The 23,293-nt window shown below is 43.8% G+C and overlaps 2 protein-coding genes and 1 non-coding gene across 19 annotated transcripts in view; 2 read left to right on the forward strand and 1 right to left on the reverse strand.

Moving 5' to 3' along the window:
• Window positions 1-912: 912 nt before the first annotated feature.
• CLRN1 (clarin 1) lies at window positions 913-10,027 on the reverse strand. Its single transcript, XM_062603039.1, has 3 exons — window positions 9,218-10,027; window positions 2,236-2,415; window positions 913-1,230 (listed from the first exon to the last, which is right to left on the reverse strand). The coding sequence occupies exons 1-3, from the start codon at window positions 9,468-9,470 to the stop codon at window positions 965-967; spliced, it is 699 nt and encodes a 232-aa protein (XP_062459023.1). The 5' UTR covers window positions 9,471-10,027; the 3' UTR covers window positions 913-964.
• On the forward strand, window positions 5,091-5,163 carry TRNAK-CUU (transfer RNA lysine (anticodon CUU)). Its single transcript has one exon. It is a non-coding gene; the product is annotated as a tRNA-Lys (tRNA).
• A 3,435-nt stretch (window positions 10,028-13,462) lies between the features above and the next one.
• The window catches only part of MED12L (mediator complex subunit 12L), a 152,681-nt gene continuing 142,850 nt past the window's right edge, over window positions 13,463-23,293 (forward strand). For 7 of the 17 annotated variants that reach the window (XR_009961656.1, XR_009961658.1, XR_009961660.1 and 4 more), the window contains exons 1-3: window positions 13,466-13,986; window positions 20,760-20,864; window positions 22,769-22,960. Coding sequence is in view for 10 of the 17 variants with exons in the window: in XM_062603019.1 (XP_062459003.1) it covers window positions 13,888-13,986; window positions 20,760-20,864; window positions 22,769-22,960 (396 nt within the window). In the remaining 7 variants the exon portion in view is untranslated. Of the gene's footprint in view, window positions 13,987-20,759; window positions 20,865-22,768; window positions 22,961-23,293 lie in introns of all 17 variants that reach the window. The other 10 variants (XM_062603021.1, XM_062603022.1, XR_009961659.1 and 7 more) reach the window with 6 other exon arrangements.

A 23,293-nucleotide genomic window follows, 5' to 3' on the forward strand; every position in this document is an offset into this window, starting at 1 on the left:
GATTGCTCCTCACCCACAGCTGTGCAGGAGCTGCAGCTCTTGCAGATAAATGGGCAGCTTGGACAGAGGCTCTTAGTTTGGGTACCTCCACTTCTGTCTGCTCTAGATGTTGTTTCTGTATCCTGCAAGGAGTGACTCATCTCCAAAGTACCCACATAGTCCCATGGAGGTAGTGTTTGGTGGTATAATGCTCTTTTGATGTATCTATGACTGGGATGGCTTAGCTGTACCTGGGATGAGCAGTCTGATTGCTTCAACTGACTTGCAGAAGTTTAAGGGTGCAAGGGCTGGTGCATTCATCCAGTTTGGCTTCCTGCATGCCCTGAAGTACAGAACCTCACTTGTTTCTTTGTCAGTCTCTGCTGAGCTGTAGCATGCCTTGTAAGCCTGTCTGTTGTGTTACTCCATTGCTGCTCTTTGCCAAAGGTCTTGGCTATGTTTATTTGTATTGTTTAATGAGAGACGGATTGTAGGGCTATTTTCTGGGCAGGGTTCCTTATATTGACTGGGGCTTAGGGAGTGCGTAGTGCAACATGGGGAGTGTGCGGTAACCACTGCATCTGTACCTTCACAAGGGCTAAAGGGCAGAACTGCTGCTGGTGATAGCAGTGTTGCTGCTGGTGTGCCTCTATTTGCAACCCATTTATTTTAGTTTCCAGATCTAGTTCAATGCTATTGGTGTTCCTGGTTTTCTTCACGCCAACTACTTTTCAAAGATCTTACTGGTAAAAAAAAGGCAAATGTCTTGGTAAAGTCTTACCTTAAGAAAGAGAAAGTGTTTTGATCTAGATTACCAAATAGCATGACTTTTCTTTATTGCATATGCCATATTGATGTTTGTTTGAATCCTTCACTTGTAAATTGCTAGCTCTAAAGAAATATTTTAAAAGTTATTATATCTGGTGGCTGTTGAATATCATAGTGATGGACCGCTTTGCTTGAAATGTTTTTAAATGATGTAATTCTAATACATCAGGTCAGCTGCTCCAGTGATGGTCCCTGAATCTTTTGATTTTGAAAAGGGAAATTCAAATCCAGCAAATCGTATTAGCAAGCCATTCAGAAATTGCAACAGGGAGCAAACCAGGATGATCCAGAATGAATTTGCAAACTTTTCAGTGTGAGTCTTGAATATAAAATTTCCCTCTTTGAAATTAGCGATTTTCTCTGAAAGGTGGTGGATTTTCACTTCTGACGAGAATAGAATCATAATGAGACACCCACAGGAACCTGAAAAAGAGGGGGAGGTGTTAATTATCTTGACAAGGCCACATGTTGTATGTCACAACCAAATACTATGTTGATAGTGTTGTTATGGCCACTATAACTTAGTGGGAATCCAAGTGAACAGCTATTGAAATTGGTAAGCTTTTTAAATTGAAGTTGGCTTAGGACCAGCAATATTTAGCATGGCTGCTTTAGGGCCCTGATCCAGCAAAGCATCTGTGCTCTTTTTCAGCTTTAACCTGCTCATTGTGTTTAAAATTAAATATGTACCTAAGTCCTGTATCAAATTATGATTGTAATATGTCATATCTCGTAAAGTAATTGTAAGTCATCTTGTCAGCCAAGCCAGCAATGCAGAGAATGGGCTTTACCCTCTCTCAGTGACAGAGGGACTGGGACGGTCTGTTATTCCTTCTGGCAGTGTTTTTCAGACACTACTTTTACAGCTAGTTGCTCTCAGTCTCTCTCTCTCTGCTTTTCAGTCCCTTCCTTCCTTGGGAAAATCTTGCTGGTGTAAGTGGTGATCTTGCTTACCCAGCTGAAAACCTCCCATCAAGGTGAATGTGAGCAGGTGCATCTCTGACTTTTTTTCACCTTTTTTTTTTTTTTTCTCTCTTCCCCCTCTCTGGTGCTCTTCCCAGTTCTGACCATATGCTGTGGATCCAAGATGCGGCCACACCTCTGGGTCCATGGGGTTTGTGGGCACCATCCCCTTTTTCTGGCAGCCTATGCAGAAGGGCCAGAGGTGTCCAGGCTGCCTGCCATGCTTCCTGTGGCTGCCTGCCCTTGCTGAGGTTTTCAGCATTTTATCTCTTAACTCCAATTTGGAAAAAACATGTTTTGATACAGCTAAATCATTTATTTTCCTGCCTAGCTTTTTTTTTGCCAGTTTGAAGTCAATGCAGCCATGGTTTGTAATATTGCTCTTATATGTCAATAATTGGCCATTATAAGTGGCACACATGGACCAGCACCAGCCTGGTAGGCCAAGGGTGGGGTGGTACTTACATGCTATGAAGCTCCAGAGGTACAACCCAACAGGACCATGCAGAGTTTCATATGGGCTGCCAAAAGCATTGAACATGAAGAAACCTGCTCCCACCAGAGCAAAGATGATCAGTACTATACAGAAGAGAATGACACTAACATGGATACTTGCAGGGATAATTTTGAGCAAATCTGGAAAAACTAAAAACAAAATGAACAAAATGTCATTATACACATTAAGCAAAGTTGTTTCAGAGTCAGGCCAGGAATTTCTTACTGCTTTGTAGTAATTATTTTAAGTTGTGCTCTTTGAAATGTAACTGAAGATGAAAATGAAGTTACTAGAAACAGGTTTTCATGGATGTGTGGAGGCAGAAGCATTTTGTGAAGCTCAGAATTGTAGACTGGCCAGGAGACAGAGACCAGTTTAGGGAAGGCCTCTCCTTCCCTTCCCAAGGGTAATTCCCTGTTCACCCTTTTCCCCTGTACATGGTGCGGGATGCCATCCGCCTCAAACATTGTTGGTTTGAAGTAGTGTGTGCTGTTTGCTTACATCTCATGTGCCTCAAGCACACAGATGTTAGGGCTTGTCCCTTCATCTGCGAGGGAAGCAAAGAGTTGCTCCTGGCTGGGATGCTGATTGCCTTCCTATTTCAGAGCAGGGATTCCACCACTTCGATTAATACAAATATTCAGTGTTGGTTTGTCATGTTTATACCCAAAGAATATGTGGGTGTTTTCTGAAAACCTTAAGCAAACAATCTGTAAGTTAAAAGGTCTATGTTTTGTTATCATTAGTAGAGCTGCAATGCCAACATACTGGAAGGTTAAATGTGTTGTGTACTACATGTGGGTGGGAGATGCTCAAGGTTCCAGGAATGTTCGCTATCCAGGGAAGGTAACATGTGAAGTTGTTTATTGTACAGAGGCTCCCTGTGAAAATCCACCAACAGTTATTGCCAGAGACACATAGACACCTAAAAGGATCAGGGGTTTCTTAGCTCCTAGCCTTTGGCAATTTTCTAATTTTAGAAAAGAGAAAAAGTATTTTTGATAAAAATCCTTAAAAACAGAAGAGATACATTTCATATCTCTTCTATATATTATGTACATACATTAATATCTTCAATTATTCTTAAAATGAAATATGATACTAAAGAGGGAGAAACTGATAAAGTTTACCCAAGAGTTATTTGCAATAAACTATCTGAATGAGATTTTGAGAGAATAAGCACATTTTCTAAAATCAAAATTTTCTCCTCTGTATTTCCCCAAATAAAACACTTGTGGAATGTTTTGTGTCTAGAAACCCAAGGCCAAAAAGGTAAGATGGTAAATCAATAAGAAGAAATAGAGAAATCTTACAATAAAAAAACGGGTTACTGAGACAAAATAAGAGAGAACACGTAAAATGAGGGTACAGATGTGAAAGCCAGTGCTATGCCTTGCCATCAGGCGAGATGCCAGTTGTCTGCAGGAAAGCTGTGAGTACTGCATGTGTTACACAGTTAATGCAATGCTTTTACCACATGCTGTATGATTTTAAGTTTCCAAAAGCTGGACACTTTTTCATCAGCTGCATTTGTCACTATCTCTTTTTTTTTCCTAGTTGCTGCCCCATAAAAGCCTACAGAGAGGCTTGTGACTGCAGCAGTGGGGAGCAGTATCCAAATGGAATAGGCATCTTTGCTTTTGGAGTCAGCGACTGGTGCCTGATGGACTGAGGGCTATGCTGGGTCCCCGCTATGTGCCACTATTTATATGAAGATTTAAGAATGCTTTATTTTAGACATTTTTATACATCTTTTTAGCTACTCTTTCAAAATGTGATCCTACTTAGCTGGGCACGAGGGGATAGTCAATCAGGCTCAGTATGACAGAATAATTTTTAATCATTCATTTTTGTTTGGCAACAATGGGTATTTTAGAAGGAATCATTAAAAACACTTAACTGCTCGTGATCCACAGGGGCACAATTAAAGTGGGGGTAATAACGCCTTGGCACTGCTTCACTGTAGCTGTAATATGCTGAGACTGAAAAAAGTCTCGCATAAATTACTTTACGTCGTAAAATGTTTACCAGCAAACAATTCTGCAGCTTGCCATGCAGTGAACATGGTGAAGCAGGTAAGATAGTGTCAAGCTCATTTATCTGCCTGGTTAAACAAAAGGGAAATTGAAGCAAATATTTACAAACTGTTCTTTAACCCATGTTAAATATCACCTTTTGCATTATTGGTGGTGGCAGTTGGGAGCAGAGAGAGGCACCAAGTGCTCATGGAGGACAATGGCCCAAGGACCCTCACCAGGCACAGGGTTACTGATGACTAATGTCCTGGGTTCAGCAGTAGCAGTCATTTTTCTCCTCCTTGGTAGCTGGTGCAGTGCAGTGTTTTGACTTTCGGCTCGGGAACAGAGCTGATAACAATGATGTTTTGGTTTGGGCAAGGACTTTATGAGGTTCATGCTCTGCCAGGGAGGAGGGAAAGCCAGGAGGAAGCAGAGACAGGACACCTGACCCAAACTGACCAAAGAGGTATTCCATACCACAGCACGTCATGCCCAGGATGTAACTGGGAGTGAGCCGGAAGGGCTGGGAGACGGCGGGGTTGGAGGAGGTATGGGTCGGTGCTTGGTCGGGCTGGGGGTCGAGTTATCGGTTGGCTGGTGGTGAGGTGATGTATTCTCTTCCCTTGTTATTTCCTTTATCATTATTATCACTGGTGGTATCAGTAGTGATTTGTGTTATACCTTAGTTACTAAACTGTTCTTATCTCAACCTGTGGGAGTTGCATTCTTTCGATTCTCCTCTCTCACCCACTGGGAGTAGGGTGAGGGCAAGAAGGGGGAGAAGTGAGTGAACAAGCTGTCTGACAGCCCGGCTAGCTCAGTTGGTAGAGCATGAGACTCTTAATCTCAGGGTCGTGGGTTTGTGCCCCACGTTGGGCGCCAAAAAGAACTGTCGTGGTTTAAACCCAGTCAGACAGCTTGTTCTTTTTGAGTGCTCCCCCGGGTTGAGATAAGAACAGTTTAGTAACTAAGGTATAACACAAATCACTACTGATACCACCACTAATAATAATGATAAAGGAAATAACAAGGGAAGAGAATACATCACCTCACCACCAGCTTGCCCCCCAGCCTGACCAAGAGACCCATACCTCCTCCAACCCCGCCGTCTCCCAGCCCTTCCGGCTCACTCCCAGTTACCTCCTGGGCATGACGTGCTGTGGTATGGAATACCTCTTTGGTCAGTTTGGGTCAGGTGTCCTGTCTCTGCTTCCTCCTGGCTTCCCCTCCTCCCTGGCAGAGCATGAGGCTCACAAAGTCCTTGGCCAAACCAAAACATCATTGTTATCAGCTCTGTTCCTGAGCCGAAAGTCAAAACACTGCACTGCACCAGCTACCAAGGAGGAGAAAAACGACTGCTACTGCTGAACCCAGGACAACTACCTATTGTCCAGTCTGGCCACTGGTACTTAAATTCCTTATCTCATTCTAATAAAACACAAATCATACTTTAGAAACTATATATATAAAAACATATATATATGTTGTGTTTATTGAACTTTATATTACATATTTAATGGATTTATAAACATAAGAGGCACTTACACTATTAATGTGGTATAAGGTACAATTTTACAGTTGTACCATTTCGGCTAGCTAACAAAAAGGCTGAAAAGTCCCTGCCTGAGCAGAATTTCTACGAGGAATGGTGTTAGTTCTTACAATGCCACCTGATGTTTTGGGAGAACATGAAAAACTGTATTTAACAATTTTTCTTTGTTTTAAGAAAAACACTTTGCTGCATTGTACTGAATCTTTCCCTTGGCACCTTCATTTATAGTTGTTTGCCATTAAAATATTATGTGACATATCAGGAAAAATTAATTCCAGCAGCTATGTTTTCTAGAAAGAAAAATGTTCCTTCATTATAATGAATGAAATTGCGTCAGGTATGCATGCCAACGACCTTTAGAAAATGAACTGCTGACCCAGAAACTGATGAGAATCAGCAAGAGCAAATGAAGCAGAAGGCTTTCCTCAGCTGAACTGGGTTTGCTGGCAGAGCAAATTCATTTTACAATTAAAAGAGATATAGTGGTCAGAGGGGAACATTTAATGGGAGCAAACAGAGAACTAAATCATCTAGTCTATTTTCCATGCCTTTTCTTAGACATGGTAAAGTGCACTTCAGTGCATTGCACTATGCATGTGTATATTGTATTGGGTTGCTCTGCTTTTTGGGACACTCCCAGGGAGTTCCTGAGCATGCTGCCTGTGCCTGGCCAGGTCTGCTGTGGCCCCAGGGAATGTGGACCAGCTCTTCCATTAAGTGGTCTCTGAAGTGAATGTTTCCAGTAGAAGCATATTTTGCTATCCACCCAATCACTGTTTCTAAATATAAATCCTATTTGTTGTATTTGCTTTTTAATCTAAATAAAATGAAAGATGATCTGAGAACAAGTTATGAGGACAGCAATGCTTCCACCCTCAGCTGTCAGCAAAAGCCTGTGGAGGCAAAGCCTGCCCAGTGGAGCATCATGATCAGTACAACTGGGCTTGTGAAATTATTTAAGCTGTAAGAGGTCTCATTGAACATACAGACAATGCCAAAGATCACCTTGTTGTGTTACCTTTTCAAAGTGCTATATAAAGGATACCAGTGCAGGCAAATGAGACTGACAGGATGGGCTTGTAATGTTGTAAGACTTACTGAAATATCTCACTGTTAATACTTGTTGTGTATGGAAGGAGAGTAAAAGGTAAAAGAATGCTCCAATAAATAAGCTTGGCTTCAGTTTTAGGTGGGCCAAGGCCCTGCGGCTGTGTTTCTGAGCCCAGTGCTTCAGCCTTGCCAGCTCTGCTGCTGCAGGTGATCGTCTGCTGCTTCCCGGTGACCCAGGATGTGGGGAGCAAGGCTGCTCTCTCTGGGGAAGGACATTGCTACATCACAGGCTTGTCAGCAGCTACACTTCTGACTCGAGGGGTCTCCAGCATGAAGTTAAATCCAGCCTTGATCCCAGATCCTGGGAACAGGCATGAAAGCGTGTGCTTCAAGCATCATTTTCTCTGTCTGAAAATGAGAGCAGTGCTATTTACTAGACTTAATTATTCTTTTAATCTCCTTTATGCAACTTTTGAAAGCCTTGAAGTTCTCTGAATATGTACGTTTGGCACTCATATTAAAGAAATTAATTTTTAACATTGTGCTCTGCAGTAGGATTCTGCAGTCCTGTATGAACAGTCAGGGTTTGTGCATTTTTTTTTTTTTTTTTTTTACCATTCCAAAGTGGGCTGCTTAGCTGTAATCAAATACTTCACGTTATTTCTTATAAACACAAACTTCTCCATGTTTGTGTTTATATGCTTATTTAAAAATATACTTGTGAATGAAAGCATGGGAAAACTTGGTTACATGAGCCTTCTGTGAATGTAGATAGAAAGTGTATGCCCATAGTGAGAACAAACTCTATACTCCTGGGGCACTTCTGGTTGAAAACACTCTGCAGTAGTTTCACAGATCCAGGGCTTACCTGTATGTAGCATTGTGAGATGTTTAAAAATACATGATGATTGATATTATTAAATCATCACAAATAAGCAGTGCATTCGTATTCTCTCTTGCACCTGCAATATTAATTCACACTGCCCACAAAATTAAAATTCTTTTGAAATGACTGCTACAATCACACTAGCAATATATTAAAATAGTTCAGCCGTAACAAGATGAAATGCACATATGAGAGCCTGAATGCAAAGCACATCAATGAAATGGTTTACAAATATCTAAATAACAAATATGTGGAAAGAAAATTATTAGAAAGGGAAGCTAGTGAGCTCTCACCTGTGGCTGTTCTGGTGTGGGGGCTACCTGGGTGGCTGGGTTTAGTCCTGCCTTGTGCACCAAGCCAATAAGAACTGCTGTATGGAACGCATACAAATGGCAGTCACAGAGCTGCTGATCGCTAGTGGCTTTGTCAGCTGTAGTTCACAGCAATTTCACCTACAGCAGAAAACTAATTCCTCGGGATTTAGTTGCCCCTCTGAAAATTCACCCCAGCCTATAGCCAAGTATCTGCACACTGTGGTGGCAAACAAAGTGATGGAGAGAACTTCATCTGTATAAATACACTAGCAGTGGAATTTAATTAGAGATGGAAAATTTTAATAGCAAATTAATTTGGTCTACTACTTTGGAAAAATATTATATAATAAATAATTTGATACCTAATCTGGTAACATTAGCTTGCCTTAAATGACTCATATTAGCAATTTATTGGTGCTGTTTTAGCAGAATGCTTCTAAACTGTTCTGTAGTAACTTCAGGTTGTGTACTGTACTAGAACAAACGGTTGTTATTAACAGTTTAATGTGCTGCTATGTACAAACTATATTTGACTGTTTTGTTGTTAATCTTATGCTTGAAGATGAATACATTATATTATATGTAAAATAAAACCATTGCTAACAATCTCTGATAAAATTCTGCATGTCAGATACCAAGTTTGACTTGCAGAACTGCTGACTACATGTCAGCTAGCATCAACCAGCAGCTCCTCCAGTTAATACAGCTGCTTTGTTCCTCAACAGCACCTGAGTGTATCTATGCCCTAACTCTTTCATGAGATTCTGCTAGATTAGTTCGTTCTTTCATGATGGCACAGAGGACATAATACTGACACACATACACAGGAAGATGAAAGAGATTAACTGAAAACCAGGAATACTCTTCTTTAAAGTATTAGTATAAGCCTTGCACTATAGACATCTGTGTAACTGAAAATTAGATTGTTTGAAAATCTGAGTGTGACTTTACTAGTATCAGAAAATAAGTTATTTGTACCTGAAGATCAGAACACTAACAGCAGCATTTGCTTTAGCATATTTTGTGGTCATTAGGCTCTGTGTGAGCAAGAGGATGCTGGGGCAGCATCTCTCTGCTCCCCTAGCTGTCAGCAGTGTGGTGCTAAATAATTCAAATGCTATTATTACTCACATGAAAACTGGAAAGGTCTCCCCCCGAGCCCACACTGTCTCACACGCTCGCCATACAGAAGCCCATACTGGATTTCGCCAATGAACTTCTCCAGCTCCTGGCCAGTGGCGTTGACGAGCAGGGCTCCAGTCTTGCAGAGTATCGTCCCCTTAACCCACAGCTGAGTGCTGATGGCTGCCGCTGTCCCCAGCGCACAAGCAAAGCTCAGCACCCCAGCTATGGAAAAGATAATTTTCTTCTGCTGGGCTGGCATGGTGGTGTGTGAGTCCTCCAAGGGATGCAGCTTTCAGCAAGGCAGCGACAAGTTCTTCATCAGCCCGACAAACAGCCAAGCTTCCCAATGAGAGACCAGGCACCCAGCCAGCCCTGCTCACAGCTAGAGCTCTCTCCTTGGAGAGCTTCAGCTGCAGACCTCTACAATGCACACACTTCCTGGAAGATGCTATAAAGGTTCTTCTTCCTTGTTCCCTTCTGTATGGCTTTAGCTTGTGCACTGATCTTGTAAAACAAGCTGGAAAACAGAGTCGTTTGTAGAATGTTTCAGTGCCTTCTGTCATTTGATAACAAGGGTTTAAGATGACAGATCTCTGTAATTTGACGAGTGCTCTGCTCTTTCCAGCCCCCTGCCTAATAGGGTAAACGGGGGGATCTCAGAGACAGGTTTGGCTGCCGCATCTGATTATCTTGGAAAAGGAAGTTTTCAGAGAGTTTTGTTTTCCCACGTTTTCCTCTAAAGCTAGTAATGCTGAGCTGCTCTGCTATTTTTATTTTTTTGGGTGTTTTTCTTTTTTTGTGGATGTTTGTTCCTAATGCAATAGCACAGTTAACGCATTAAGCTAGGAGGCCCCTCTGCAGTATTTGGTTGCATTTGGGCACTTGCTTTTCCCTGTCACAGCATTCCCTGGCAAAGGCAGAATGTCTGTTAATATATTGCATTGTTTTGGCTGTGGTGTGTAGGATGTTCAGACAGGCATTTAAGTTCAGGTTTCAAATATACACAACCACATTTTCTCTTACTTCTTTACAGAAGACCCCCATTGTAACCCCATGCTTGCAGCATGCTGTCTCCCTGTGGTTCATGCAGGAGGGGCAACCCTGGGGGGGGCCCGGCCTTGCTCTTCACATAAGCCAGTCATGGGCACAAAATAACCCATCCCCTGGAGTGTGGCACTGTTGGGGCCTCAGTTAGGACTAGGAGCACAGGTGTCTGCATCAACCAACTGACTGCCAGTGATTTCAGCAAACACAAGGTTTGTTTTGTTTTGTTTTGTTTTTTTTTTCCCTAACCAGATCAATTTAGAAAGTGGTTTAACTGGATGCATATCCATTGCAGGAATACTCTTTAAGTGATTTAAGGGTATTATATCGGTTAGGCTTAAAAACTGAATCTGGTTTAACTAGAGGTTTTCAGATGACCTTGGAATTAAAATGAACAAGGCTGTGTACAGACAAAACAGACAAATGACTTTTTTTTTGTGGTTCATGATGTGATCATCATACATAAACAAAAGATGGCACACTGCGGTATCACTGGGGTCTGTTGCCACAGAGCTTGCACGTGCACAGTGCTGAATACATACAGGTTTGGGAAAATGCTAACTTTTAAAGATAATTTTGAATACTTGAATGGAATGCATTTATTGTTCCCTGAAGGACTATAATATTTCTGTATGATTATTACCAGCACAACAGCAGCAAAAGGAACAGACTTGAAGATATGCCTGTAAAAGTGACGATGTCCTAGGAAGAATGTGATGGGGGGAGGGGGGGGAGGAATAATTGCATTTATCTGTTTTGGTGCTACTTTTTTCAAGAGTCAGCTTTCTGGTAGCCTGTTTGTATGGAACAGTAGTTTATGCCATGGAAAAATACATCGTTTTATGAATGAGTTAAAATGTTTCAGAATCCCTCGGGAAAGCAAAGATGGTGAAGCAGGAGCAGTCGGCACCAAGAGGGCTTCGCTGAATCTTGTGGTAGGGGAGGCAATGCTGGTGATGTGAAGTAAGCAGAGATGAAATCAGGCTAGAGATAGTGCCATGCACAGACAAGCTAGATGTTACAGTGGAAAATTGCCTTGGAGTTTGCCCTGAGGTAACGTTTATTTGGAACAGTTATTGTCAGTTATAGGTTCTGACTGCATTTCTTTGAAAACAATTCAGTATGTATGCCTTGTCAGATGGTACAAGTCCCTTTCTAACTCTAGCTGTCAATTCTGCAGTGAACATTAAGGAAGGATCTGACAGGATCTCTTTGTGTTTGCACAGTAATACAGTGTTGCTTTCTGGGTGGTTAAAATAGTATTTCCTGGTATCTAGCCCACTATGTTTATCAAACAAGTATAGGGAAAAAAGCTCATGCTCTCTGACATTAAAGACTGGCAGTTTTAGGAAATAAGATATCCTTCAATGAAATTTTGTCATCTTTTTGTAACATCTTCCCTCTTCTAAAGCATGTGAGGCAAATAATTATCCATTAGTAAATAACCCAATAATGTCCGAGATTGTCAGATCATTCTGCATGACAAAAATAAAAAACCAAAAAACAAAAAAATCCAACCCAAACAAAAAAAACAACAAAAAATCCCACCAACAAACAAACAAAACCAAAAAAACCCACAAACAAACCAAAACCCTGGGATCTGTGTGTTCAAATATATCCAGATGCATTTGACAAAATCTTGGGAATAAAATATAATGATACTACCTTAAAATATGCATTATATTAATCTTTCCAAAGACAGGGATCGCAACACTGATCTAGCATGCCAGTGGAACTTGTGAAAAGCTCTAAAGCAGTTTTATCTACTTGCAGAGCAAAGAAAAAGAGCTGATAAACACAACTGGTCTTTTGAGCATGCCCTTGGATCACATACAAACATCGGATAAACCTGCCAAGGAAGGCAGCTCAGAGTTGGATGTTAAAGTTTGGAAATCTCAGGCTTGTTGATCCTTGCCTTTAGCGAGCAACACAGCAGCATGCATGAAAAGCAATTCCGTACCAAAAGTGGCACAGATTTAACAATTATGAGTCAGTGTAGGGCATTACTATCATACGTTATTGCTATTGCAATAGATGTTCAGCCTCAGCTCAAGTTATCTATGGTTTGATTAGAGAATTGCTTAGAGACAAAGAAATGTGGTTTGCCTGTATTTCCTGCTCTTGTCCATGCTAAATTTGAACATAAACTCATTTGTAGAGTGCTGCTGTTAATCTTATTTATACTTAATTGCAAACATCAAATCTGGTACTTCCAAAGTAGCTCGTGTTTGTACTGTCCCAGAGATGCAGCACAAGGAGTCTGGGACAAGTAAGGGGTAAAAAGGAGAGAAAAAGAAGGTGTTCATGGTTGCTTGCTGTAGTGTTAATGCAGAATGCACCTTCCGCTCCTGTACCTAAGGATACGGCACCTATACTGAGGGAGAAATGTGTTCTCTGTAGCAGAGCAATAACTGCAGGCTGTGAGACTGCAGCCATGCCCTGGTAGGGCAGGCAGATAGGCAAGTACAGACATCCACCTGCACGGTGGAAAAAGGAGGAACTCTAAAGCTTTAAGATTCATTAATCAGAAACTGCAGCCTCTGTTGACATCGTGTTTCCTGTGCTTGGCTGATCCACTGGGATTGGTGGGTCCTCTTGGGTGGTAGGTACTGACCCCTGTGAGCATCCTTTGGGAACCACGGAGCAGAGTCTCCCCTTTGCCCTGTGACGGGAGGTGCAGCTTATGGAAGATGGTCCAAGTGACTCTCCCAATGGCCACCCAAGGCTGTATCCCAAAGGGACATGATCACTGCCGATCGACCAGCACAGTGCCTCTCCACAGTGTTTTGGTACCCATGGGAGCGGGATCGGGATCTCTCAGACCCCAGGCAGTATAGGAGGAGGGAACGCGTGCCCTTTGCTCCTCAGCCCTGTGCCCGGGGAGATGGGTGGGTGAAAACTGGTGAGGCTCTGCTGCACCCTTCTCCTCTGAAGCCAGAGTACTCGGGACTTGAAGCTCCTTCTGGGAATCCGAGTTGCGGGCTGCGCCTTAGAGCGGCGGAGAGGGGGGGCGGGAGCCGAGCGGGACCAAGCCGCCTCTCCTGGGCCATGGTCCCCTCGCCACCGGGAGGTGGGAGGGCCGGCCGCGCCCGCAGCGGGCGGTTCTTTCACCTAGTGAATTATGTACCCGCTAAAATGAACGGTATTAAGGAAGGGGACAGACGATAGACAGGGTGGACACGCCGGTGCCGCATCCTGCCGCTAAACGGCTCTCAGGGAGAGCGTCCAACCGCTCCGCTCCCCGCAGAGGACTGCCCGGCGCCTCCCCTCTACCAGGCCGGGTGGGCAGTGCTGCCCCCCTGCGCCCAGCCCCTCCTCGCCGTTCCCCCGGGGCAGCTCGGGGGTTGTCGGCCGCAGCCTACGGTGCGGCGTTCGGCCCCGTCATCACCCTGGTGCGGTGAGCAGCGCGGGGGCTGCCGCTGTGCAGCTGTGTGAAGGCTCGGGCGGCCCTGTCGGCACCTGCCTAGCGAAGGGGAGCGGGGAGGAGTGGGCCGCGGCACGCCACCCCCGCGGCCGTCCGCAGCCGCGTAGCCCGCCCCCGGCGCGGCGGGGGGCGAACCGCCGAGTGCTGCTCCCTGGAGTAGGGAGTCCGCTCCAGCGCCCGCCCGCTGCGCCGGCGAACATGAGCGATCATGGCCGCCTTCGGGCTCCTCAGCTATGAGCACAGACCGCTCAAGCGGCCGCGCCTGGGGCCGCCCGACGTCTACCCGCAGGACCCGCGCCAGAAGGAGGTGAGACCGGCAGCGCTGCACCCGCGGCGCCGGGGCCCGGCTGCCAGCTCCGCTCCCGCCCCTCGCCCGCGGCGGGCCGCCGCCCGCGCCTGCCGGCCCCGGAGCCTCCCCCGAAACTTTTGAGCGGCGCTGCTCGGCCGCGGAGCCGCCCGCTGACTTGCATTTTCTGCGGCGAGGTGGGGGCGGCGGTCCCGCTCACAGCCACCGCGGCCTCAGCGCCCGGGCTCGCCCAGTGGGGCGGCTGTGAGGGCAGAAGGGCGGGCAGCAGCCGCGAGGGTTGCCCTGGCCCGTGAGGGTTTACAGCCAGCTAGCCATGAGGGGCACCTTAGTCCGTGACAGGCGGGGGCTGTGAGGGTTACCCCCAGCCTATGAGGGGCACCCTGGCTCTTAGAGGGCACGGGCTGCCCAGAGGGTGAGAGGTGCTGCTGGCCGAGGCAAGCATGGGCCCACGAAGCTGTCCACCTGTGTTTCTGACCTGACAGCAGAGACCTGTGTTTGGAGGAATGAAGGGTTTGGAGGGTTTTGTAGGTTGGGAAATGTGTCTGAAAACGGGGTGGAGGGGAGCAGGGCTGTAGCTTGTACTCTTGTGGCAGGCTGTGTCTGTCCTGCTCCTGGGTACCACAACCAAACCCATGGAGACCCACTGTCAGTCAATGCTGGGGGTGAGTGTGGCTCAGGCGGACTCTGTGGCATAGCTAGTGAAGCAGCAGTGTTGGTTGTAGGCTCTCCCTTTCTGGCTTCCCAGTCTTGTTTCTTTGCTGCTGGCCTTCCATAGGTGGGGAGAAGAAGCCTCTGGTAGGGTTTTGTGGATCGGTTATCTCCCAGCAATGTTAATGGGTCGCTCTGCGGTTTGCCTAGTGTACCATGTTGTGACTTGTACGTGAAGCTGTCTGTGGCAGATACTTTCACCTCTTGTGTGCTTGGCCTGGGATGTCCCATTCTTCTGGTGTTCCTGGCCGTCCCAGTGAATTAGGAGCCGGTAGAAGTCAACAGGCAGATGATGAGGATGAACTCATTAACTGGAACAAGTACAACAGGGCAGCCATGTAGTGCTGTTTGTGCTTTGCTCTCTTCTTAGTCTGTTGTCATCTTGTTGAGACTTCCAGCAAGGAGGCTAATTAAGTGCAATTTGTTAGTCTTTGAGCATTATCATCTGGTTCTCTTAGGCTGGAGAGCACTTATCAAAGAGTGATTATTGGTCAGTGTTGGTCTAGAGGAGCTTTGACAATGCGCACTAAAAGATGCATATTCAAGTCCATTGCTAAGCCTTTGACACAAATCTCAGGTTTTTGGCCTCTAGCAGCTTTCTGTCTTTTCACCTTGTGCTGCTACTCATATTTACAAACTTGATGATTATGGTAACTAGAAGTATTTCTCTAGCGTGTATTTTTAAAGTGTGATTGTGACCAGGCTTCCAGAACTGCACCTGAACTCAGCTATGACAATATATAGAGATGAATTTTTATCCCTGGACTGTTGAATATTTTTAGTCGGTAGATTGATTCTTGCAGACACGTTTGTAAATATGCAGCCCCTTACAATAAGAATGGAAGTGGCAAATGCCCAGATGGTTAATATTTAAAATATGTTTTGTGGGTGCATTAGTAAGTAGAAAAATAACTGCAAGAGGCTCATTGTTATTTGCCGTAGCGTAATTGATTGAAATGTGTCTTGGGGAAAGTCTGCATTACATGTGTGTGTGTGAAGTGTTAATGCGTGTTGCATGGAGCATTTACAGGACACGGCCCTATGTCCTTTCAGCCTTTGAGTTGATGAAGTCTCTCTGTCATTTGGAAAAGAAGACAAATGCAGGGTTACAGGTCCTGCTAGAGGTGGGAATAGGCTGCCTGGTGACTTAGGTGTTGCTGACTGTTGCCATGTGCCTTTCTAAATGCCCTCCCTGCTAGGAGCTGGTACCCCCAGGAACCCTGGGCTCTCATGCTCCCAAGCCTGGTCACCTGAGCGCCAGATGGAAATCTGTGTCCTTTGCAAGGTCCCCTAGTGAAAAACTTTGGGTAATCCTCAGCCCATGAACGCTGCCACTGGGTGCAAAATGTTGTCTGCAGAAATGAGGGAGTGGTGGAAGGGAAAGTCTTCCAACTTGCATAGAACATAGTTTCTGCTGGAGTGCAATTACCTGCTGGGGCTGCCTTTAACACTTGATACTGCTCTAAAAGAGAGAGATTAGGAAAAAGTAAGTGTTTTCCTTGAATCTTGGGCAGTGCTTTGCACATAGTTTCTCTGTATAATCAGCAATCCCTGCTGCTGATTGTGGAGCAAAGGTAGACCTGGAAATCAAACCCTTGCAGGAGCAGCCTGCAAGCATTAGAATCGGCTTTTCTTCTAATGCTTTCTGTGCTCTGACTTGTTACCATCTCCCTAAAATGGATAAAATTAATGCAAACTGTGTTTATTACAAGCCAAAGATACAACCATTGAATGTACCATATCATCAGGGCTAGATTCTGATGACTTTACCTGTGAGTAATGCTTTTATGCTCAGTTTAATTCAGTTTCAAAGCACAAAAAAGCACAATCAACATCATTTTATGCTGAGATACAGCCTTCAGATAGAAGAAATTTAATCACCTTCCCTGCACACAGTGTACAGGGTTTGACCCTTGCAAGGCTAAATTCTCCAACGTCTACAGTCATTGGTAGCCCAGACCACTGGTAGGATGGGTAAAGCAGCTGAAATTTCTGTCAGAGAGGTGTCTCCAGTATTACCCCCCTCATGCCAGGACCCAGGGTCTTTCTGGGTCTTCTAGGTATCTCTTTATGTCATATGTAGTCTTTCCTAGTCTCTGGTACAGCTTGCTTTTGTGTATGGCTAGTCCTTGCTTGTGACTTCTGAGCTGCTGATTCAGACTGGATAATGCTCCTCTAACTATTGTTAGTCCTCTCTTCATCATGCAATGCAGCTTGTTCAGTAATCTGTAACTAGCGCAGGATTTTGTACTGTTTCTTTTATGGAGTTACTTTTTTGATCTTCTTGTTCGAACCAAGCCTAACATTTGCTGGTGTAAACTGAGTGGGAGTGGAATGTTTGTGCTGCAGCAGCTACACCGCGGGATGAAATCCTGGACCTTCCTGCAGAGGGTTTGGGTCTCCACACCAACGCTGTGGTTGCTCCAAGCTGCTGAAAGTAAGAGCCCTGTTGTAATAAAAAGACACAAAGCAAAAGATGGAGTATGTGAGAGGATCTGAAAGTAATGACTGGTTAAAAAGATCTGTTTTGTTGCTTTCATGAGTTTAATATTGAAGGAAATTTTTTAGATCAGGGAGAAAAAGAATGTGTTTCAAAGATTCCTTGGTTTTGACTGTCAAATATTGCCTGTGTAGCTCTGCACATTGTTTGCTCAGCTCAGATATCAGAATTAGATTTCTGCTTTTCTCTTATTGGTGTTGTGCTGCAGTAAGCAAGTGTTACTGTACTAATAAGGAAGCAGGAGAATGCTTATATTGAAAGAGCTCATCACTGTTAATTAATGTGGAGCTATACTGTGCAGACCAACCAACAATAATGCCCCAATGCTTGATCCTAATGGTCAGTTCATTTGTTCTCAGTCTGGGTTTGAGTGCCCCGGCTGCAGCTGACTGGGTAAGTGCTACAGGTGGCCTCCTCAGAACAGGCTTTATGGTGGTCAGAGCTACAATGGAGTGAGGTGATGCATGCAGGCCTAAGTTGCGGGTCTGCCTTCTGACAGAGCTGGTGCTGCAGAGGTCCTGTGATTGCGGGCCAGAACTTAGCAGGCTTTCTTTCTGTAAAGGTATCAATCTGTCCATGTTGCACTCAGAAATGGAGTGCTGCATGTGGGTCTTGAATATCCCACGCAAAACAATTAAAACTCTCTCTGAAACAAATTAACACAGTTTGGGCCTGGTTGTTCATTTGGCCATTTGAAGTCTCAGAAAGATTTTGAGCCTTGATTGGGCTTGCTTGGGGCCTGCCTGCTTGACATTTTGAAAAGAAGTTTGACATCCCTGCAGGAGGCTAGAGGATCCAGCATGTTGTGGTGCAGAACGCATCACATAGTGTCAGCAGTGTGTGGTGCCTGTGCCTCTCATTAGGAGAGGGCTTGCAAATCAAGGCAAGTGAAAGCAGGCTTAACCCTGGTACATTCAGTATTGTACAATGTAGCTGTGCTAGCACTGCTGGTCATTTGTCCAGGAAACTTTCCCCTCTGCTAGGTAGGGGACAGCTGTGCTTTCAGAACATGACCCTGAGCTGTTAATGGAGCTGGCCTAAGTGAAATGTAATGAGAGCTCCTGTGAGCATCCATTTTATTGTTAATTTGTTGGTAAAGGTGTCTCTGTGCAGTGTGTTCACAGATGAAATGTCATTTCATTTCTAGTTTGTGTTTGGTTATGCAACTGTGCTATGTTCCCTGTGTAAGATTTCTGAACTCGTGCTGAAGGCAGGGGGAAACCTGAGCTAATAACCTGAGCCAGACAAAACCAAAACACTGATGTGTTTGTGTTGCCAGTCCATCCGCAGCTTGTTCCTACAGTAGTGGTAGATACAGCAGTAGAACATACGGTTAGTTATTTTTAGCATAATGGTATCTGGACAGCTTTTGTCAAAGAAGTTTAAAGATAACAGAACTGGGGTCATACATGGAGATGGCACTAGTATTAACTTGTATCTCCATCTGTTTGCAATTTACCTTTTATTTATTTGCTTATAATGTCTTTGATCACTTTCATTTCTGCCTTTATCTGTGTTTTCAAGGCTGTCTTCGTGTGGTGTGGGTGGAGGAGTGTTCCAGCACTTCTTGTTGATTTCATTTAAAATTCAGATGAGGCTCACTAACTCCATAAACCCTACAGAGCTTGGATTTCTTCTAAATATGTTACTGTCTTCTGTGTTACTCCCCAGCTTCACAAAAATACTGAAAAACAAAAGGCGTGGCAAAGCGTAAGAGAATAAACTGAATGGAAGCTTCTGGGTTTCTGCTTTTGGGGAGATGTGTTACCCATAGCTATTAATAAAACCTAGTAATAAAATTATGACACTTAATTTTAATTTCTCCCTTTTTATTTGCTTGTTGCAGAGCAGTTGCTCTTTGTTTTCGTAGGTTATTGCAGAGTCATCTCAGGGATTGTTCCAGTACTTCACCCACAGCCAGTGAGTGGTCCATGGACCACTTGAGCTTCTGTACAGTATCTTTGTTGGCAAATAAGTGATTCCCTGGGGGAGATCTTTGCCTTCTTTGCAAAGGGAGATTAAGAAAAGCAAGGCAAGGTGGGGCGGGGCAAGGCAAGTGAAGGTCTGCGGGACAAGGCAGTGCAGGGCAGGGCCTGTGTTCAGTTCTGAGTTCCTCACTACAAGAGAGACATTGAGGTGCTGGAATGGATCCAGAGAAGGGCAGCGAAGCTGGTGAGGGGTCTGGAGTGCAAGTCTGATGAGGAATGTCTGAGGGAACTGGGGGAGTTTAATCTGGAGGAGAGAAGGCTCAGGGGGGACCTGATCTCTCTCTACAACTACCTGAAAGGAGGATGAAGCCAGGATGTGGCTGGGCTTCGCTCCCAAGTAACAAGGGATAGAACAAGAGGTAAAACAAGGGATAGAAACAAGAGGTAAAACAAGGGATAGAAAAAGAGGTAAAAACTGAATTAAACCAGTTCGTATTCCTCAATTCCCAGTCACGGCCTCAAGCTGCACCAGGGTAGGTTTAGACTGGATATTGGGAACAATTTCTTCACAGAGAGGGTGCTCAGGCCTTGGAACAGGCTGCTCAGGGCAGTGGTGGAGTCACTGTCCCTGAAGTGTTCAAAAAACGTGTAGATGAGGCCTTAGTGCCATGGTTTAGTGGTGCACTTGGCAGTGCTGGGGGAAAAGTTGGGCTTAATGATCTTAAAGGTCTTTTCCAGCCTAGCTGATCTATGAAAAACAAGCCAAGTTCGCCTTCATCTGGTGTATGTAAACCTCAGTCTGACGGGCATGTGATTCCTAGTAAGTGAATAAACTGCACAGCCTTCATGGAAGAATATTAACTTTGGTGCAGATACAGAGTGAAGAGAGGGAAGGATGGGACTCAATTAGGAAATTATATTCTACATTCATGAAGGCTTAGGTCTGTATTTGCCCCTAATGCTACTGACCCCGCTTCTGTCTGTTCTGCATTCTTGCTGCAAATATGATCCAGCTAAGCCACAAAATGAAGGTGTGTTGATAGTGTTGTAGGAGACTAGTAATACTTCCACTGTGAAAGTAACTCTGGAAGAAGTAGATTTAGTTGCAACAGGGACAGATGTTCACTCGGAATGTTTCTGCTAGAGGTGCAGCAGTGTTTTGTTGCGGAGTGATGCAGGTGGTTCCAGTGATCCCAGCGTATCTTGAGAAGAGGAGGATGTGCTGCTCTCCCTCCACTGGTCATGGTGGCTGATCACTGGTACCACTTTCACGAGGGAAATCTAGGGCTGATTACTGGGTGCACTCCAGGTTTTACAGAGGCTGCCAAGGTCTTGCTTTCTGCCCTTTTCATGGGTAGCAACTCTTTGTAAGCAAAACAAGTGCTATCTTTATCAAGTTTCAGCCTTGAAGCCTGTAGTAAGGCGAAAACTTAATGGGGACTGGAGTGTAGGAGTGGCATTGTGTTCCTCTTTGCTGAAATCCTGTGAATTTACAAAGTGCTTTGAGGGATTCTGGTGAATGCAGAGTGTAACATACTAGCAGATACATAAATTTTCTCTGTGAAAACATGCTTCTCTGAATGATGTGACTTCTTACATTGTCATCTCACTTTTTGCCCTTGATACACTCTTTGCAGGATGAACTTACTGCAGTGAATGTAAAGCAAGGCTTCAGTAATCAGCCTGCCTTCTCTGGAGATGAGCATGGATCTGCTAGAAATATTGTAATTAATGCCTCAAAGGTAAGACAGGGCTTTTCAGTCTGAGCATACTCACTGAAATTGGAACCTGGCTGGCAGTGGTTGTACTTGGTTCTTGACTGCTTTGCTTTCTAGTTGGAAGTCTTCATATTAATTACAGAACTAATGTAAGAATGCTGAGCTGGTTTCTGCTACCTACTGTTATCATTCTTCAGAGGAAAACATGGATTCCAAGACAAAACATAACTAGCACACTTCATCAGAGAAGAGACATTAATTTTTGCTCCTGTTCTTTTATTTGCTTCACTTACAATTGTGACTCTTTCTCTGGAAGTCCCTAGTATTTATACATCTTTAGCTTGCTTTGGTCTTTTTTCTGTGTCATCAGACTGTTTTCTGCCAGGAGAAACTGGTTGCTGTGGTCCAGGTCTCCTGGAAATATTTTTTTTGATTATTTATTAAAATTTAGTTTAGCTCTTCTGTGGTGTTTTTTTTTTTTTTTTTGTGGTGTTGTCTTTTTTTTGTTTGTTTGTTTGTTTGTTTTTTTTTGTTTTTTTTTGTTTTAGGTTTTTTTTTTTAGATTTTTTGTAGAGTCAAAGAAGTGTAAGATACAAAAAAGCAATAAAAAAATAACTAAAATATTAGTTACTATCTTCCAAACTGAAGATAATAGCTGCTTAGGAAAAAAAAACCAAAACCATCCTGTATTTCTTTGAGGGATCTGCCCAGATCGGTTTTAAGGGAGAATGTTATCAAGAAGCTTATAAAAATGTTTTCAGACAAAGTAATTTCCTGCTGTTTGTTTTTTTTTAAATAAATAACACTTTACAGCTTACTGGAAAATGTGAATTTACTTATACAGTGATGCACTTTTATTTTAGCAGGAGGAAAGTTCCAAGTAGATGACAGGGTTGCTATTGCTGAAATGTTAAAGGTTTTCCTGTTACATTCTTCTGAGTTTGTTTTCTAGAATTGTTACCTGCAGGAACTTTCAGTCTTATATTTTAATTATTCATGTTCTGACTATTGAACAGAACTGTCTGAAAAGTAGAACAGAAATTTGCAAGGAAGTACTTACAGTTACTTGGAAGATTTAAGTGTAGAATTATCAAAATAAGTTCAGTATCTCCTAAAAGCTTTTTATATATTTTAAAATTACCCAGCTATAAATATATTTATTAGAAAATCAAACAGTTTTTTCTTATTGACAGGCCTAAAAATTGAGTTTTCTTACAGTAATTTTGAAAAGTAAATAAGCTTATATGAGAAGTAAAACATCTGTTGTTTTCTTTTTTTTCCCTTCTGTTTTGGGATTGAAAGTACTGGGGAAGCAAACCTTGTGCAGCTTTTCATTCTGGAGATGGGGAGTGGTGGTGGAGGTACTTCGAACAGAAGTCAGAATGTTACCCAGTTAACCCATATCTTTGAGCTTTTACCTGCTGGAACTGATGATGGAAAGATAATAAATGCAGTTCTTGTGGCAGTGTAGTTAGTTGTAAACAGAAGTGAGAAATGTTTATTTATGCACTTTATGGTATGGTGAAGTATAGAAGGGGAGGAATGTTCTGAGACACTTCTAGAATACGCTGAATTGGGGCCCAAGTCTGAGACAGTCACCTGCCAGAGGAATATGTCGCTCTGGGCATTCACAGTGACCCATCCTAAGTGTCAGCTGCATATCTTTTATCTTTGAGGCCTGGTTGTCTCTGGCTTGGTCTTGCTCACCTCTAGCTTCTACAGTGATAATGCAGAAGCATTGCATGGGTGCTTAATGTCATGAATCCCCATCTCCTAGCTGCAGGGTATTAAAGGGTAATCTTATTAGATTGATAGCTTGTACTAGACTGATGACTGCATCTATTCAGATGGAAATCCTTCATGCATTAATATATGATAAGATGCTTTTTTCCTGGGTTGTCATGTATGTTTGCTTTTTTCCCCACCAGATTGGCGCTTACTTTAGCAGCATACTAGCGGAAAAACTGAAACTTAACACTTTCCAGGACACAGGAAAGAAGAAACCGCAAGTAAATGCCAAAGACAACTACTGGCTAGTTACTGCTCGGTCTCAGAGTGCAATTCACAATTGGTTCACTGATTTAGCAGGAAGTAAACCACTGACTCTTTTAGCAAAAAAGGTATCAGAATGCTTCTCTCTCTATTTCTTGTGTGTGGGACTGTGCTGAATTGGGCTGTAAGAGCAGGTGCAGTATTTCTGAATGTGCTGTGTGTGGAGTCGTGCTGGAGGCAGCTACTGTTGTGCAGCGTGTTCCTTATCTGCAAGGAGGGTGCCTAGGCAAAGGGAACTTTTGATCTAGCTGGTAGAAAGTTCCTTTGAATGACTGTATTTTGGCTCAGGCATGTTCATCTTTTTGACAGTCAGATTCTTTGCCTGTATGCTTCACGTCATACATTCTCTCTCTCAAGCAAAGGAATAGTTTACAGAAATGCTCATGTCTGACAAAGAAATA

This window comes from Pezoporus occidentalis, unplaced genomic scaffold (genome assembly GCF_034315485.1).
Source record: "Pezoporus occidentalis ecotype Australia unplaced genomic scaffold, CSIRO_AGI_Poc_V1 ctg8, whole genome shotgun sequence".
NCBI classification, from domain to species: Eukaryota; Metazoa; Chordata; class Aves; order Psittaciformes; family Psittacidae; genus Pezoporus; species Pezoporus occidentalis.